The 12,113-nt window shown below is 52.7% G+C and overlaps 6 protein-coding genes across 6 annotated transcripts; 2 read left to right on the top strand and 4 right to left on the bottom strand.

The window, feature by feature from the left end:
* Window positions 1-461: 461 nt before the first annotated feature.
* On the bottom strand, window positions 462-2,429 carry AYL99_00448 (hypothetical protein; the record flags this gene model as incomplete). Its single annotated transcript, XM_018831964.1, has 1 exon — window positions 462-2,429. One exon carries the CDS (start codon window positions 2,427-2,429, stop codon window positions 462-464), a length of 1,968 nt encoding a protein of 655 aa, XP_018697843.1.
* A 666-nt stretch (window positions 2,430-3,095) lies between these two features.
* Window positions 3,096-3,512, bottom strand: AYL99_00447 (hypothetical protein; the record flags this gene model as incomplete). Its single annotated transcript, XM_018831963.1, has 1 exon — window positions 3,096-3,512. The coding sequence occupies one exon, from the start codon at window positions 3,510-3,512 to the stop codon at window positions 3,096-3,098; it is 417 nt and encodes a 138-aa protein (XP_018697842.1).
* Window positions 3,513-5,481: 1,969 nt separating this feature from the next.
* On the bottom strand, window positions 5,482-7,515 carry AYL99_00446 (methionine-tRNA ligase; the record flags this gene model as incomplete). The annotated part of the gene is made up of 2 exons (XM_018831962.1): window positions 5,482-7,386; window positions 7,438-7,515. 2 exons carry the CDS (start codon window positions 7,513-7,515, stop codon window positions 5,482-5,484), a joined length of 1,983 nt encoding a protein of 660 aa, XP_018697841.1.
* A 444-nt stretch (window positions 7,516-7,959) lies between these two features.
* Window positions 7,960-8,472, top strand: AYL99_00445 (hypothetical protein; the record flags this gene model as incomplete). Its single annotated transcript, XM_018831961.1, has 1 exon — window positions 7,960-8,472. The coding sequence occupies one exon, from the start codon at window positions 7,960-7,962 to the stop codon at window positions 8,470-8,472; it is 513 nt and encodes a 170-aa protein (XP_018697840.1).
* Window positions 8,473-8,983: 511 nt separating this feature from the next.
* Window positions 8,984-10,282, top strand: AYL99_00444 (hypothetical protein; the record flags this gene model as incomplete). The annotated part of the gene is made up of 2 exons (XM_018831960.1): window positions 8,984-9,118; window positions 9,167-10,282. The coding sequence occupies 2 exons, from the start codon at window positions 8,984-8,986 to the stop codon at window positions 10,280-10,282; spliced, it is 1,251 nt and encodes a 416-aa protein (XP_018697839.1).
* A 495-nt stretch (window positions 10,283-10,777) lies between these two features.
* Window positions 10,778-11,901, bottom strand: AYL99_00443 (D-xylulose reductase A; the record flags this gene model as incomplete). The annotated part of the gene is made up of 2 exons (XM_018831959.1): window positions 10,778-11,827; window positions 11,878-11,901. The coding sequence occupies 2 exons, from the start codon at window positions 11,899-11,901 to the stop codon at window positions 10,778-10,780; spliced, it is 1,074 nt and encodes a 357-aa protein (XP_018697838.1).
* Between the last annotated feature and the right edge of the window lie 212 nt (window positions 11,902-12,113).

Here is a 12,113-nt window from a genome sequence, read left to right as displayed (position 1 = left end):
ATCTGTTTTTCGGACCTTGATGAAAGATGAAAGGTTCTAATCAGCTGGGAAGTAGGCGCCAGAGAAGATGCAGTCGACGCCCAGTGCGAGTGGGATGCGGCTTAAATGCCAGCCCCGCACCTCCCGTGTTGCCATTGTGATACCCTGGGTTGAACAAATTGAATCAAAGCATACTGTGATTCTCCGACGAAGTTTGGAGAGACGCTAGGCGATTTTGGAAACAGGGGAGCGAGGGTAATTAACTCTGGAGCTCATTTGTCGGACTCTGGTGAGCAGCAACCCTTTTGGTTCTGTCGAGGTGCGGGTCGAAGTCAGCAATTTTGTGATGGCGGTAAAGCTTTAGAGATAATAGGGTTGTTATCATTGTCATCGACCGAGATGTAGGATCATCTTCGAGTTGCTGTTGTCGATGAAAGGAATCATGCTATTCATCGCAACGATCCGCCTACCGTCCACAGGACCTAGAGGTCGTCATCAGCGATAGGCAGGAAAAGGCCAGAAACCCAAACCAGCGCCTCGCCTGGATCGCGTTTTCGCATGGCACTCAGTTCATCCGCTCGTTTGGCGACGACGCCTTGCATATGCTGTAGGTACGCAAGAGCTGAAGCATCCAGCTTCATGGCCTTCCATGTTTCCTGCTCTTCTGGGTCAATAGTGAATGGGGCAGTGCCATTAAAGATCACACGAAAATGAGTCAGCAAGTTCTTCGCTCCGTGCTCCCAGGCCTCCATCAAGGAAATGGATCCAAAGGGGAACGAAGACCGCGGCATCTTCAGGCAATACCGTCGCAGCTGATCGTTTTGAACAGAGTACACGAACTCCAGGTTGGCGATTAAGATGATCAGTGACAAGAAGATCTGGTACCAATCTTCCTTCTTCCTGCCCATGATTTTGCGCTTCAGCTCTGACAGAAGTCTCTTCTTGACTTTCGACAAGAGCTGCATCCACATCTGATCGATCTGCGCGTCGAGGAAGGGTGGTATGGGCTTTCTGCCAAAGTATGGAGACATAGGATCATCGACCGTGGCGATCCCAAGACTCTCTTTGCCATGTAAATTGAAACTCTTGGAGAGTAGACGGGTCATGATGCAGAGCGTAATGGCATCATGGACGCACGGGGATTGGTCGTGGATTCGGAGAGCCTCCTTCATCGAAGCAGCTATAAGCTCATCTTGGCCCAATTCCAATTCGTTGGCGAGCATGCTCCAGTTTCTCTCAACTGTCGCCAGCAGCTGTGTCATGGTCCGTTTTAAGTATCGTCCCGGAATGGCATACGCAGGCAGCAGAATTGTAACGGTCTCGTCTCCCCTGACATATTTTTTGCCAAGAGTGTCCGTGGGCAAAGGCGTGAATGCTTGACAGATCACACTGATTGTTGGTCTCCGTGACGGCTCCATCTCTTGACCTCGGCCGTAGCCAACATTATAGAGACTAATTTTGACCTTGGGGGTGGCCTTCCATGAATCCACCCGGCGCACGCCGTCCGGAAAGGACAGGGCCATGTCTCTGAACAATTTGACGTCAGTGATTCTGCCCTTGAAGCATGGTGTCCTCCATATTGTGGCAGTAGCGCCGACCTCTTGACAGCGCAGACAGGGCAGGCCAGGGCCGCAGGACTCTTTCAAAACCTGGCATCTGATGCAGGCGGACTCCTTGCGCACTTGGAGAACTTTGGCCAGTTCGCTCAAGGTCTTATCTCGCCGAGCACGTTTCGATTGCTGTTGATCCACAACGCCTCCACCTGTCATCAAGTCTTCTCGGCTGTCCCAAGCATCGGCGGATTCGGTATCGGACGGCCGCTTGAGACTTCGTAGTGGAGAACTGTTTGTGCCTATGTCCACCAGAAGTGTTTGTGAATCGTCGGAATGCGTTGCAAGGTCAAACTCTGGGAGTGAGTCCCATCCCGAACTGCTGGTCTCACTGTTTTCGTGACGAAGTTTCGGAATGGTTTGGGCCGCATAAGGTTGCTTTGTGGCATCTGCAGAGAGAAATTCCCGTTCAAGGACATTTGATTGTTGATGGCGTCTCAAAGCTAGGTTACTCGGCCTCTGCTCTGATGCGTCATTGGATGTCTCGTTGGCCCACGTTGAAATGTCATGGGAAGCTGACGACGAAATGGGGAGAACCGAGGTGCTAGTCTCAAGACTTCGGTCTTGGTAAGTGTCATCGGATGCTAGGAGTTGCTGCTCCGTCTCATCAAGCAAAGCATCCCAAATGTTGGGCATCCCATTGTGATATTGTGGGGTTTCGAGGCTCCGATTCGAGGGAGATATTTCAGGCTGTTTACAAGTCGAACCCGGCGTCTGAGAGGATGCGATTTGGCGGGGAATGGCAAGATACCAAGGATCTATGAACTCTGTGAAAGAATGCTCCACCGCCGAGTCGGCCTCATCAGGGTGCTTGCCGTTCGTGTCTGGATGGGCAGTCATATTGCTTCTGTTTCATCAAGAGCGGATGGATACCGTGGGGGAATAAGAAACGTCGTGTCTGAACCGGTGAGCAAACAATATGACAACCGGCAGGGAGAAGATATATCAACCGGGAGGCAAACATTACATCGACCGGCTGGCGGAGAACAGATCGACCGGCGAATACACGAGGTTTGGCAAGGTGCCAAGACTTTGTAAAGACCCCCGCGACACTGCCATGTGGTGTAAAGTGACCGTGAGTGACCTCGCCATTGGGAGACATTTGGGTTCTCAGTGATGTAATGACAATACGACCCCGTTCGACACCCTCCGCAAGGGCGCTACCGACAAGTCGTCATGGGACTATCACGGGCTTTGGCCTGTGACCAATCCCTCCGGCCCCCACAACACAGCCCGCTGAGACCAAGTGTTAGCGCAGCCTCATTTCCTCTTCCCTTGCCCGTATTTGGATTTGAATGGACCATGACAGGTCTTCACAATGAGCTACCTAGGTTCGGGCCTCAATAACAATAGTATTATACATGCCAAAATCTTGAAACTCCGCCTTACCCGTCCAAACCCTGCCTATGGATCCGAACCAGAGTTCGTCTCACATTTCCTCAGTTTACGCCGTCCACTCCATCCGACCTCATACGTACATTCGATGATACATTATACCATGCTTGCTCAGCTGCTTGAGCCAGTGGCTGTCCATGCTCCTAAATACATAAGGTCAGACTCCAGCTGTTCCTGGTTGCCGCCTTCGTGTTGTGGAGCTTGGGGGCCGATATTTTGCACGACCGACACCTTTTTGGCCAGTGCGTGGACCACTTCCTCGAGATGCTTGTCCACGGGCCTATCGGCGTGCCACAGACCATTGTCCCAACAAGTAATGCTGAAATCCCGGTGGGGGTCATGTCTGGCTGCATCTCGAAAGTCTGCGTCGTTTGCAGTAAGTGAAAATGCCTCGTCCGATGCCCAAGTGACAGCTCCGCTGGTGGAAGCGCTGAAAGTGGTCGTATCGCTACCAAAGTCGGGGATATATGAAATGGTGAGCAGTTGTACGTTTTGCAGGTCAGTAGAGCTGGCAGCTGAGTAGGCCATATCGTTTGACTGATAGCACCGAGCTGGGTTGGCTTTTTCGATCGGTAAGAGTAGAGGCTGCTGTTTTGTCTGTACACCGTGAACCTGGCTTTGGACAGAGAATTTTAATTACGAGTGGGCATAGAAATTGACAAGAATGGTTTGGAAGCGTAAGCTTGAATCCAAACCGTTCGGTCACCTTAAATGCCTGTCTCACATTGATTGTTCCTCCCGGTAGAAGTGACAATTCTCGCCGGTCCAGCGCCCGGTGATAAAGAACCATGGCAGGGGAAGCGAGGTGTCATCCACGAACTTAGCTCGGATTCCGCCCACCCCATCACTTTCATGGCCAAGGCAGAATCAGTCATCTCATTTCCTGCGTAGAATGAGATATGGCACTTCAGCCCTCTTGTGGCGACACGACACTCATGGACCAGAGCCATGCAAGTTTATCCTCTGAAGAAGTCATAGGAAATCTTCAGTTGGCTGACTTTGGTATTCAACCGACAAAGCGGTGTCCACTCTGTCAGGGAACCCAAGGCTCAAAGACTGACCAGTCCGAAGCCGAGGACCTGCTTAGACAAGCCGCCATTGGGGACCATGTTTCCCTTCGCCAGATAGGCAGCCAAGGCTCCGGGTTGGTTGCCTCCATAGATTCGGGTGTTGTTACTATTTCCCGTGCTTGGCCATACTTGGTCAGTAGACGTCCAAAAACATCATTTTGTCATTTTCTCGGCATAGAGATCAGCTTACCTAGATGTCTATTGGTTTGAAAATATCGATGACGATCGGGGTCCATGGGTTGAACGAGCTCTGTAAAGCCGGAATTCCCTAAGCCTTCGAACAGCCTTTGGCTCCATTGATGTTCTGCGACTTTCACTGTACCATGGGTGCGATCGCACATTTGTTGATGTCGTAGAAATTTCCTGCCCCGTAGCTGTCCTCATATCTATATGCTTTGTGACCATTCCGCTGCACAGTTCACCACATTTCGCCAACTGCATCGGCTGGCACGCCAGGAGAGAGCGACGACTCACGCGCTCTGTCCGCTCCCGATTGAGTACAGCGTTTTCGTGGCGCTTGCTTTTGAAACCCGGATGTTCACTATCATGTTAGTAAGACAGAATTCGAGCTCAGCAAGTGGTCCGCAGCTCATCAGACGTGACTGAGTTGATTGGCCCCCCGGCCTTCAGCGAGGCTAGCATGTCGCGGTGAGTCTGATGACGTCTTTCGCTGCCACTACACCTGGTGACACTGTTTCATTTGCCTGTAAGTGATGCAGTGAGCCATTTCTGCGACTGGTTGAGGAAAGCATGGAAGACGAGCGGCGGGCGCGTAAGGTTGTCTAACGGCACGGCGGGGAAGGGACACCAGAGGCGAAACTGTCTCCATTGACCAGGACATATCAATTCTCGCCTCGGAGGGCCAAGTGACAGACGCACCCATCCATCATATGGTTCTCTTCAAGCACAGGTCACGAAGCCTGACAGTGTGGACGGTTCCGCCTGGCGGAGGATGAAGGGCTGACTCTTCAATTAGAGAGATGTCTGGTGTGCGTCGGGCAGGGAAATTCATAGAGCCAATCGGGCCTAGCCCATTCGTGTGTTCTCAAAAACGGATTGGTGTACAATGGACATCATCCCTTCATGACTACTATGTACCGGCCTTCAGGAAAACTATACACCCAAGCCTGTAATGTCAGCGGGATTGGTAGAAGAGAAGTAATACCATCGAGCTGATGGTTTCCTGGAGCTAGTGTAATCATCTCACAACATTCCCTCATTTCTACCGGAGGACGTCATCATATCTTCCGCACTAATTGACATAATACTCTGAAATCGTGACATCTTGCCGATTTCCAACACTTGCTGTTGAAGCTCGCTTTCTTTCGGGGGACCCGCGTCAAACCATGGTGCGTGTACCTTCTTTCTCACCACGGTGTCCGTGTTCTTCTCTATTGTAAGAAGTAGCAACTCCGCTCCCCCCCCATTCAGGACGTCGGTATTGTTACTTGAGCAACGCCATCGACGACCTTCGCAACTGCCGCGTCCTCTCCGACGTCAGCAACTCCATTGGCCAGTTCTTTTCCTTCCTCGCCTCCTTTCGCGCTCTTCTCAACGCCTCCAGCTCCCGCCGCAGCCGCAGCTTTTTGGGCCGCTTTCTTCGCCTTTGTCTTTTCTTTCTGGGCCGCTTTCTTCGCAGCTGCCTCCGCTTCTTCTTTCTTTTTCTTCTCCCTTTCCGCTTGATTGCCGCCAAAGTACTCACGCCACTCATCCGCCTTCTTCTCGTCGATTTTGCTGAAGAGGTACTCCGCCTTGCCGATCTTGTGGCCTGGTCTGATATAGGTGGGGAGCCAACCATTGGCAATGTCTTCTTCGGAAGGGATCTGCAAGAATGGGCGGTCAAGCTGTTTCCGTATCGACGCGCAAGTTGCTGGGAGATAAGGCTCGAAGATGGCGGAGCAGAGGTAGATCAGATTGATCACAGTTCCGACGACTGCAGCAGCAAGACTGGGGTCGCTCGCAATGAGTGAATTGTCCAGACGGTGGGCCTGGATCAAGCCATTCCCAGCTTCTGCAATCTTCATGGCCACGATAAGTCCGTTACGTAGGTGCACCGCCTCCATTTCGGCAAGATATTGCTGGAGAAGCTCAGTGACCTCATCCAGGTGTACCTTGAATGACGAAGGAAGATTGTTGGGATCGAATTCTGGTATGATGCCAGAATAGGCTTTAGGGGAATTGACCAGCTTGATGACTCTGTTGACAAAATTCCCAAGTTTAGCAAGCAGTTCCGAGTTGTTGCCGTCGATGAATGACCGCCATTCAAACTGCGTGTCGCCGGATTCTGGCCGGTTCTTAAGGAGATAATATCGCCAGACATCGGCAGGTACGCCGGTCTCCTTTGCGTTGTTCCCAAAAACACCGATGCCACGGCTCTTACTGAATTTTCCGTTCTCGTAATTGAGGTATTCTGTGGATGAAAGGTGGTGCAGCATGGTCCAGGCCTCCCCAGTCCCCATCTGACATCCAGGGAACACAACAGAATGGAAGGGTACGTTGTCTTTGCCCATAAACTGGTATAGTTGGACTTGTTCCGGATTCTTCCACCACTTTTCCCACTCCTCCGTGTAGTTGGCGGTGATGGATGGATACCCAATACAGGCCTCGAACCAGACATAGAACACCTTGTGCTCGTAGCCGGGCAGAGGCACAGGCACACCCCAAGCTAGATCTCGAGTGATGCCTCGCTCTTTCAGACCTTGTTTCAGCCATGACTCGGTGATGACTTTCGCACTGCGCGACCACCGACCCTTCTCAATTGATCCTTTGGAAAACTCTTCAATCCGGGGTTGCAGCTCGTCGAGCCGCAGGTAGGTATGTTTGGTCTCCCTCGTCACCGGAGTTGCCCCATCCACTTTGCAGCGAGGATTGATCAAGTCCAATGGATCTAAGAGGCTCCCACATTTGTCGCACTGATCGCCGCGAGCATCGTCGTAACCGCACTTGGGGCACGTGCCTTCGACAAATCGATCAGCCAAGAATTTTCCATGCTTTTCGCAGAACGGTTGTCTGTTGATGTGTTCGGTCAGATGTCCATTTGCGTGGAGTTTCAAGAATATATCTTGGGAGATCTCGGTGTGTTGTCTGGTGGGGGTGCGGCCAAAGATGTCGAAACCCAACTCGAACCATTCGTAGATTTCTGTATGGATTTTGTTGTATTTTGCGCAAAGCTCTTCTGGAGTGACTCCCTCCTCAAGCGCCTTGGTCTCTGTGGCGGTGCCGTACTCGTCCGTGCCGCAGACGAAGAGAGTTGGTCGTCCACGGGCTTTATTGTACCTGGAAAAGACATCGGCACTGAGAACGCTCCCGACAATGTTGCCCAGATGAGGCACCTAGCAAAGGAAGTTAGTTTGTGTTCTCGGATGCCGCACGATTGGACTCACATTGTTGACATAGGGCAGTGCAGACGTTACGAGGATGTTTCGCTTGCCCTCTTGAGGGAGGATCTTTTCGGAGCCCATGATGGGCGAAGCAGAGTTTGGTTGCGGGGGACAGGAGTGGCGTAGCGACTGTTGTGAGACCTCGACAAGACAAGACCCAATGTCGACTTATAGACAGCTGTTAGTCAGGTTGAGTGAAGCCCCAAAAAGGTCGAGGGCGGTGGTGACTGAAGTACTCTGTATAGAGGGAGGAGAAAGGAGTCACCAAATTCCCCGCCGCCGCAATAGCAGCAGCAACAGTCAGCGCAGGGGGATGCCGAGGCGCTAAAACTGATGCTTATTTTTAAGCCTCATGGCGTGCCCTTCAATTTTCCCCTCGTCCCTCTTCTGCTTGCTTCCACTTACTGTTGCAGTTATCGCTGTCTCGTCTTACTCTGGCTTGTCTCATTCTAGAGTCCTCTCGAAGTTCGAGGAGATCAAAAGCTCCCTAGGTGGTTTTCCCCCTGACTGTTTGCGGTGTCCCATATGGCCACCGATCCATTTGATGACCTCCTCGAGCTCGAGAACGACTACTACAAAGAAGGGTTTGATGCCGGTGTGGCTGACAGCACCTACGCTGGTATGATCGAAGGCAAGGTATTTGGTATCGAGAAAGGCTATGAGAAGGCCCTGGAGCTGGGCAAACTACACGGGCGTGCTCTAGTGTGGCGAGAACGATCGTCTCCTCCCGAGAAGGATGCTTCCACCAAATCGGAGGATTTTGATTCTTCAAGGCTGGCAGACATCATCACAAGCCTCTCTCACCTCTCAGACAATACTCGCTTTCGAAGGCACGTGGAGGGTCTGTACACTGCTTCCGACGGTGCTACCGTTGCCAAGGACAACTCGGACGAGGCCGTGACCGAGTTTGACGATCGAGTGACGAAGGCAAAAGCAAAGGCCAAGGTCATTGCAAATATCGTTGGAGAATCGCTCACTTCAGCGCCTGCCCCAAATGTGGGCATTGAAGATGCCACTGGTTTACAGGCCCGACATTGAACGACGATCTGCTTGGCTCACCGTGGCCTCTAGACCTGATTATGGACGGAGGCTGCCAATCTTCCAAACCTGGTCCGAATGCGACGTTGATCCAGGGCCCTGTGTGCTCCGGCGGCAGTTGTGTCCCTGGGGATCATTTCTGTCAGGTTTCCCCGCAAAGTGTCACGAATTCCATGGTCCAGCTAAACCAGTTGCCGTTTAGGCACTCGTTAGTGGATATGCAGCGCTGATCCTCCAACTCTTCCTCGCAGCTTTCTTCCTCAAACCCAGGAACGGACTTGCGGGGTCATCTAAGTTTCTTCACACCATTTTCCTGGGCATTGCTACCATGAGGAAGCTCTACCAGAAGTGAACTATGACGCCCTCGGCGGCGACTCGTTCTCCGCAAGAGTTGGACTTGGCTGACGATGGAAAGCTGGAGTTCCCCGCAGGTTATACGATGGATACAAAATTTGTGCCCATTGCCTCCTTGCCGCGACTCTTCTCAAGTCCTTAGAATACAGATTGCACAATGAATGCGATAACAAGCGTACTGGCTCTGTTTCTGGCCGCCGTGGCCGTGGGCCAAGTTCAACCCTCAGGTGTGACAAGACCAATCGTCCAGGATTGTGGCTTTAACGGAACCGTCGTCTGTGTGAATCAATATGTCAGCCTCCCCAATTCTGCTCATGGTGCTGTGGCTCATTGAAATTAGGCTGCGGTGTTGCCTTACCACTTTAATCGGTCGATTTCCAACAACAACGCCGATTATGACTTCAGAAACACAAGCGTGGGCAATGCCTCGACGTTTGACCTCCTGGGCGGCGCAGATTTCGTTGTCTTTGACCAACAGCGCGGCATGGAATACCTGGGATCCAATCCGAGCTACGAGTTCATGTTCGCCGTCTCCAAAGCCGTGCACGAAGCCCCGGTCTACGCCCCCGAGCAGAATCTGTTGTTCATCTCCCAGCTGGCGCCTCCGCCCGGCTTTCTGCCTCAACTCGTGGTCAACTTGAACGATGATCCTCCGACGTTGAGCGAGTACCTACCCACTCCACCGGTCTATGCTCCCAATGGTGGCACCTTCCGCGATGGCCTCGTTGTTTTCGCTGCGAGCGGAGGCAATGATAGCATTGGGGGAGGAGAGCAGAGAGCTTCACTTCGAACCGTGGATCCCGCCACCAATGTTTCAACGGTGCTCCTGAACAACTATTTCGGGTTCTACTTCAACACCATCGACGATGTGACCGTTCACCCAGTCACGAAGGATCTCTTCTTCACCGACCCCCAATACAGTTGGTTCAACGCCCTGACGGACACCGCCCCACAGCTGCCATGCGCCAGTTATCGGTTCGATCCTAGCACCGGTGCCACCTTCGTCGTCGACGACACTCTGGAGCAGCCCAACGGCATCGCGTTCTCTCCAGACGGCACAACCTTGTACATTTCCGACACCGGCGCCGTGACGGGAACGATCGACCCTCGCCTCGGCAGCCAGGGTACGACCTTCAACACCACCGGGAAACGGACAATCTACGCTTACGACGTGTCGAACAACGGCACCAGAATCGCCAACAAGCGCGCCTTCTACCTGGCACAGGATTGGGTGCCGGATGGACTGAAGGTGTCTCAAGAAGGCCTGGTGCTCACGGGATCGGGTCACGGTGTCGATGTCCTGGACGACGCCGGCCAGCTCCTCATCCGGATCCAGACGAACTACACGGTCCAGAATTTTGCGTGGACGGGCGAGAACCTCACCACGTTGTGGCTCATGGGAAACAGTGGCATCAGCAAGGTCGAGTGGAACATCACTGGCCAGAGACTGACCTAGCCGGAAAAAAAAAAACAAGCTAGATGAATCGGAGGAAGAAAGATTGCATCCTGTTTGCCACGTCAAACCAGTGAATGAGGAACTTGGAAAGCTTCACATAGTTCTCAAGGATGTAGGCGCATTTAGGACAGTGGGATATGAAATCTTCTGTCACGTAATGTCATGTCGATTCCGAATGTTTTCTATAATGGTAAAAAAGTAAAGAGAGGCAACCTGTTTGTACTTAGCTCTCGTGTCCGATCCATCCCTCGGTGGTAGGGGGGTTGGGGGTTCTTCCCGGGGTCGAATAGCGATGTAGTTTCATCCTAATCACAGCCGCAATCTGGTCTTTGCCCATTTCCATGTGAACTGTTTGTTATGCTCGAGGAAGGGAGGCAGGGAGGAGAGAGAGAAACGGAAAAGAAAAAGGGCTTTTGATACAGCAGTTTTTCCCCCGCCTTCAGCTTGTCAAACAAATCCGCTAACTAATCAATTTACTTAATTGATTGAATGATTTTACTTGGGTCCCTCGATGAGCACCTTGATTGCCTTCCCGGCCTTGACGTCCTCAAAGGCCTGTTCGGCATCGTCGAAGTTGACTTTCCTGCTGATCAGCCTCTTTACGTCGATCTTGCCACTGCTCGCCAGGTCCACGGCCATGGCGTAGTCGCCTGAACCGTACCGGAAGCTGCCCTTGACGGTGAGTTCCTTGGTGCACGCCGCCATGATCGGGAAGGTCATCTCGTCGCGGCCCATGCCGCCCTGCACGTAGCTGCCGCCCATGCGGAGGACGTGGATGGCTGTTTGCACGCTGGGTTCGGCGCCGCTGGCGTCGATCGCCACGTCTGCGCCGGCCGGGAGGTCGTTTTCGTCCTTCAGTCTCTGCGCGTTCTCCGCCGCCGAGACCTTGGAGGGCACAAAAGTCGACGTGGCGGCGAATGATTTGGCGAACTCGAGCCGCTCGGTGTTGATGTCGACCGCCACAACTTTGCTGGCACCCAGAGCCTTTGCGACAGCACAGCAGAGCAGCCCGACCGGGCCGGCGCCAAAGACGACTACCGTGTCACCGTGCTTGACTCCGGACTGTTTGGTGATATGTACTCCCACAGCCAGGGGTTCCATTAAAGCCCCCTCTTCCAATGTCATGTTGTCGGGCAGCTTGTAGCAGAAGTCCTCTGGCAAGATATAGTATTTGGCCAACGTGCCGTCGTAGGGGGGCGTCGCTGCGAATGCCATGTCGGGGCATAGATTGTATTTCCCCTCCTTACATCGCACACAGTGTCGGCAGGGAATCCCTGGCTCCATTGCGACACGATCCCCCTTTTTCAATGTTTTGACTCCAGACCCGACTTCTAGCACGGTCCCTGCGGATTCATGGCCAAGAACCATAGGCTCGTTGACCACAAAGTGTCCTATTCTGCCATGCTGCCAATAGTGAACGTCGGAGCCGCAGATGCCGGTATAATTGACCTGAAGGAGCACGTCTCGAGGGCCTGTAAGTTTGGGGACGGGTCGATCTTCAAAGCACACATCTTTGATCCCGCGGAGGACGAAGGAGTTGTTTTCCTGCACGTTGTCAATACTCCGGTTACAGACGTCCAACCACAAGCACCTACCTTTGTTTGCGTTTCTGTGGCCATGGTCTAAGAGGAGGTCAGATGTGAACGAAAGGCACGGACAACGTGAAGCAAGTGCGGGGTGTGCAAATATATATAGAGAAAGGTTTGTGACTGTTGGAAGGTGTGAAATTGTTGCTGTGGGAAATCAGCTATAAAGGTGGCGGTTGTTTAACCTGCGGACCGCCTTCCACAGTAAGTAAGAAGAGCCCATTATATCACGATGGCCCGTCCAA

Source organism: Fonsecaea erecta, assembly GCF_001651985.1.
Source record: "Fonsecaea erecta strain CBS 125763 chromosome Unknown Scaff1, whole genome shotgun sequence".
Classification (NCBI taxonomy): domain Eukaryota; kingdom Fungi; phylum Ascomycota; class Eurotiomycetes; order Chaetothyriales; family Herpotrichiellaceae; genus Fonsecaea; species Fonsecaea erecta.
The sequence above is the reverse complement of the archived record's forward strand: the minus strand, read 5'-3'. Positions and strand labels throughout refer to the sequence as shown.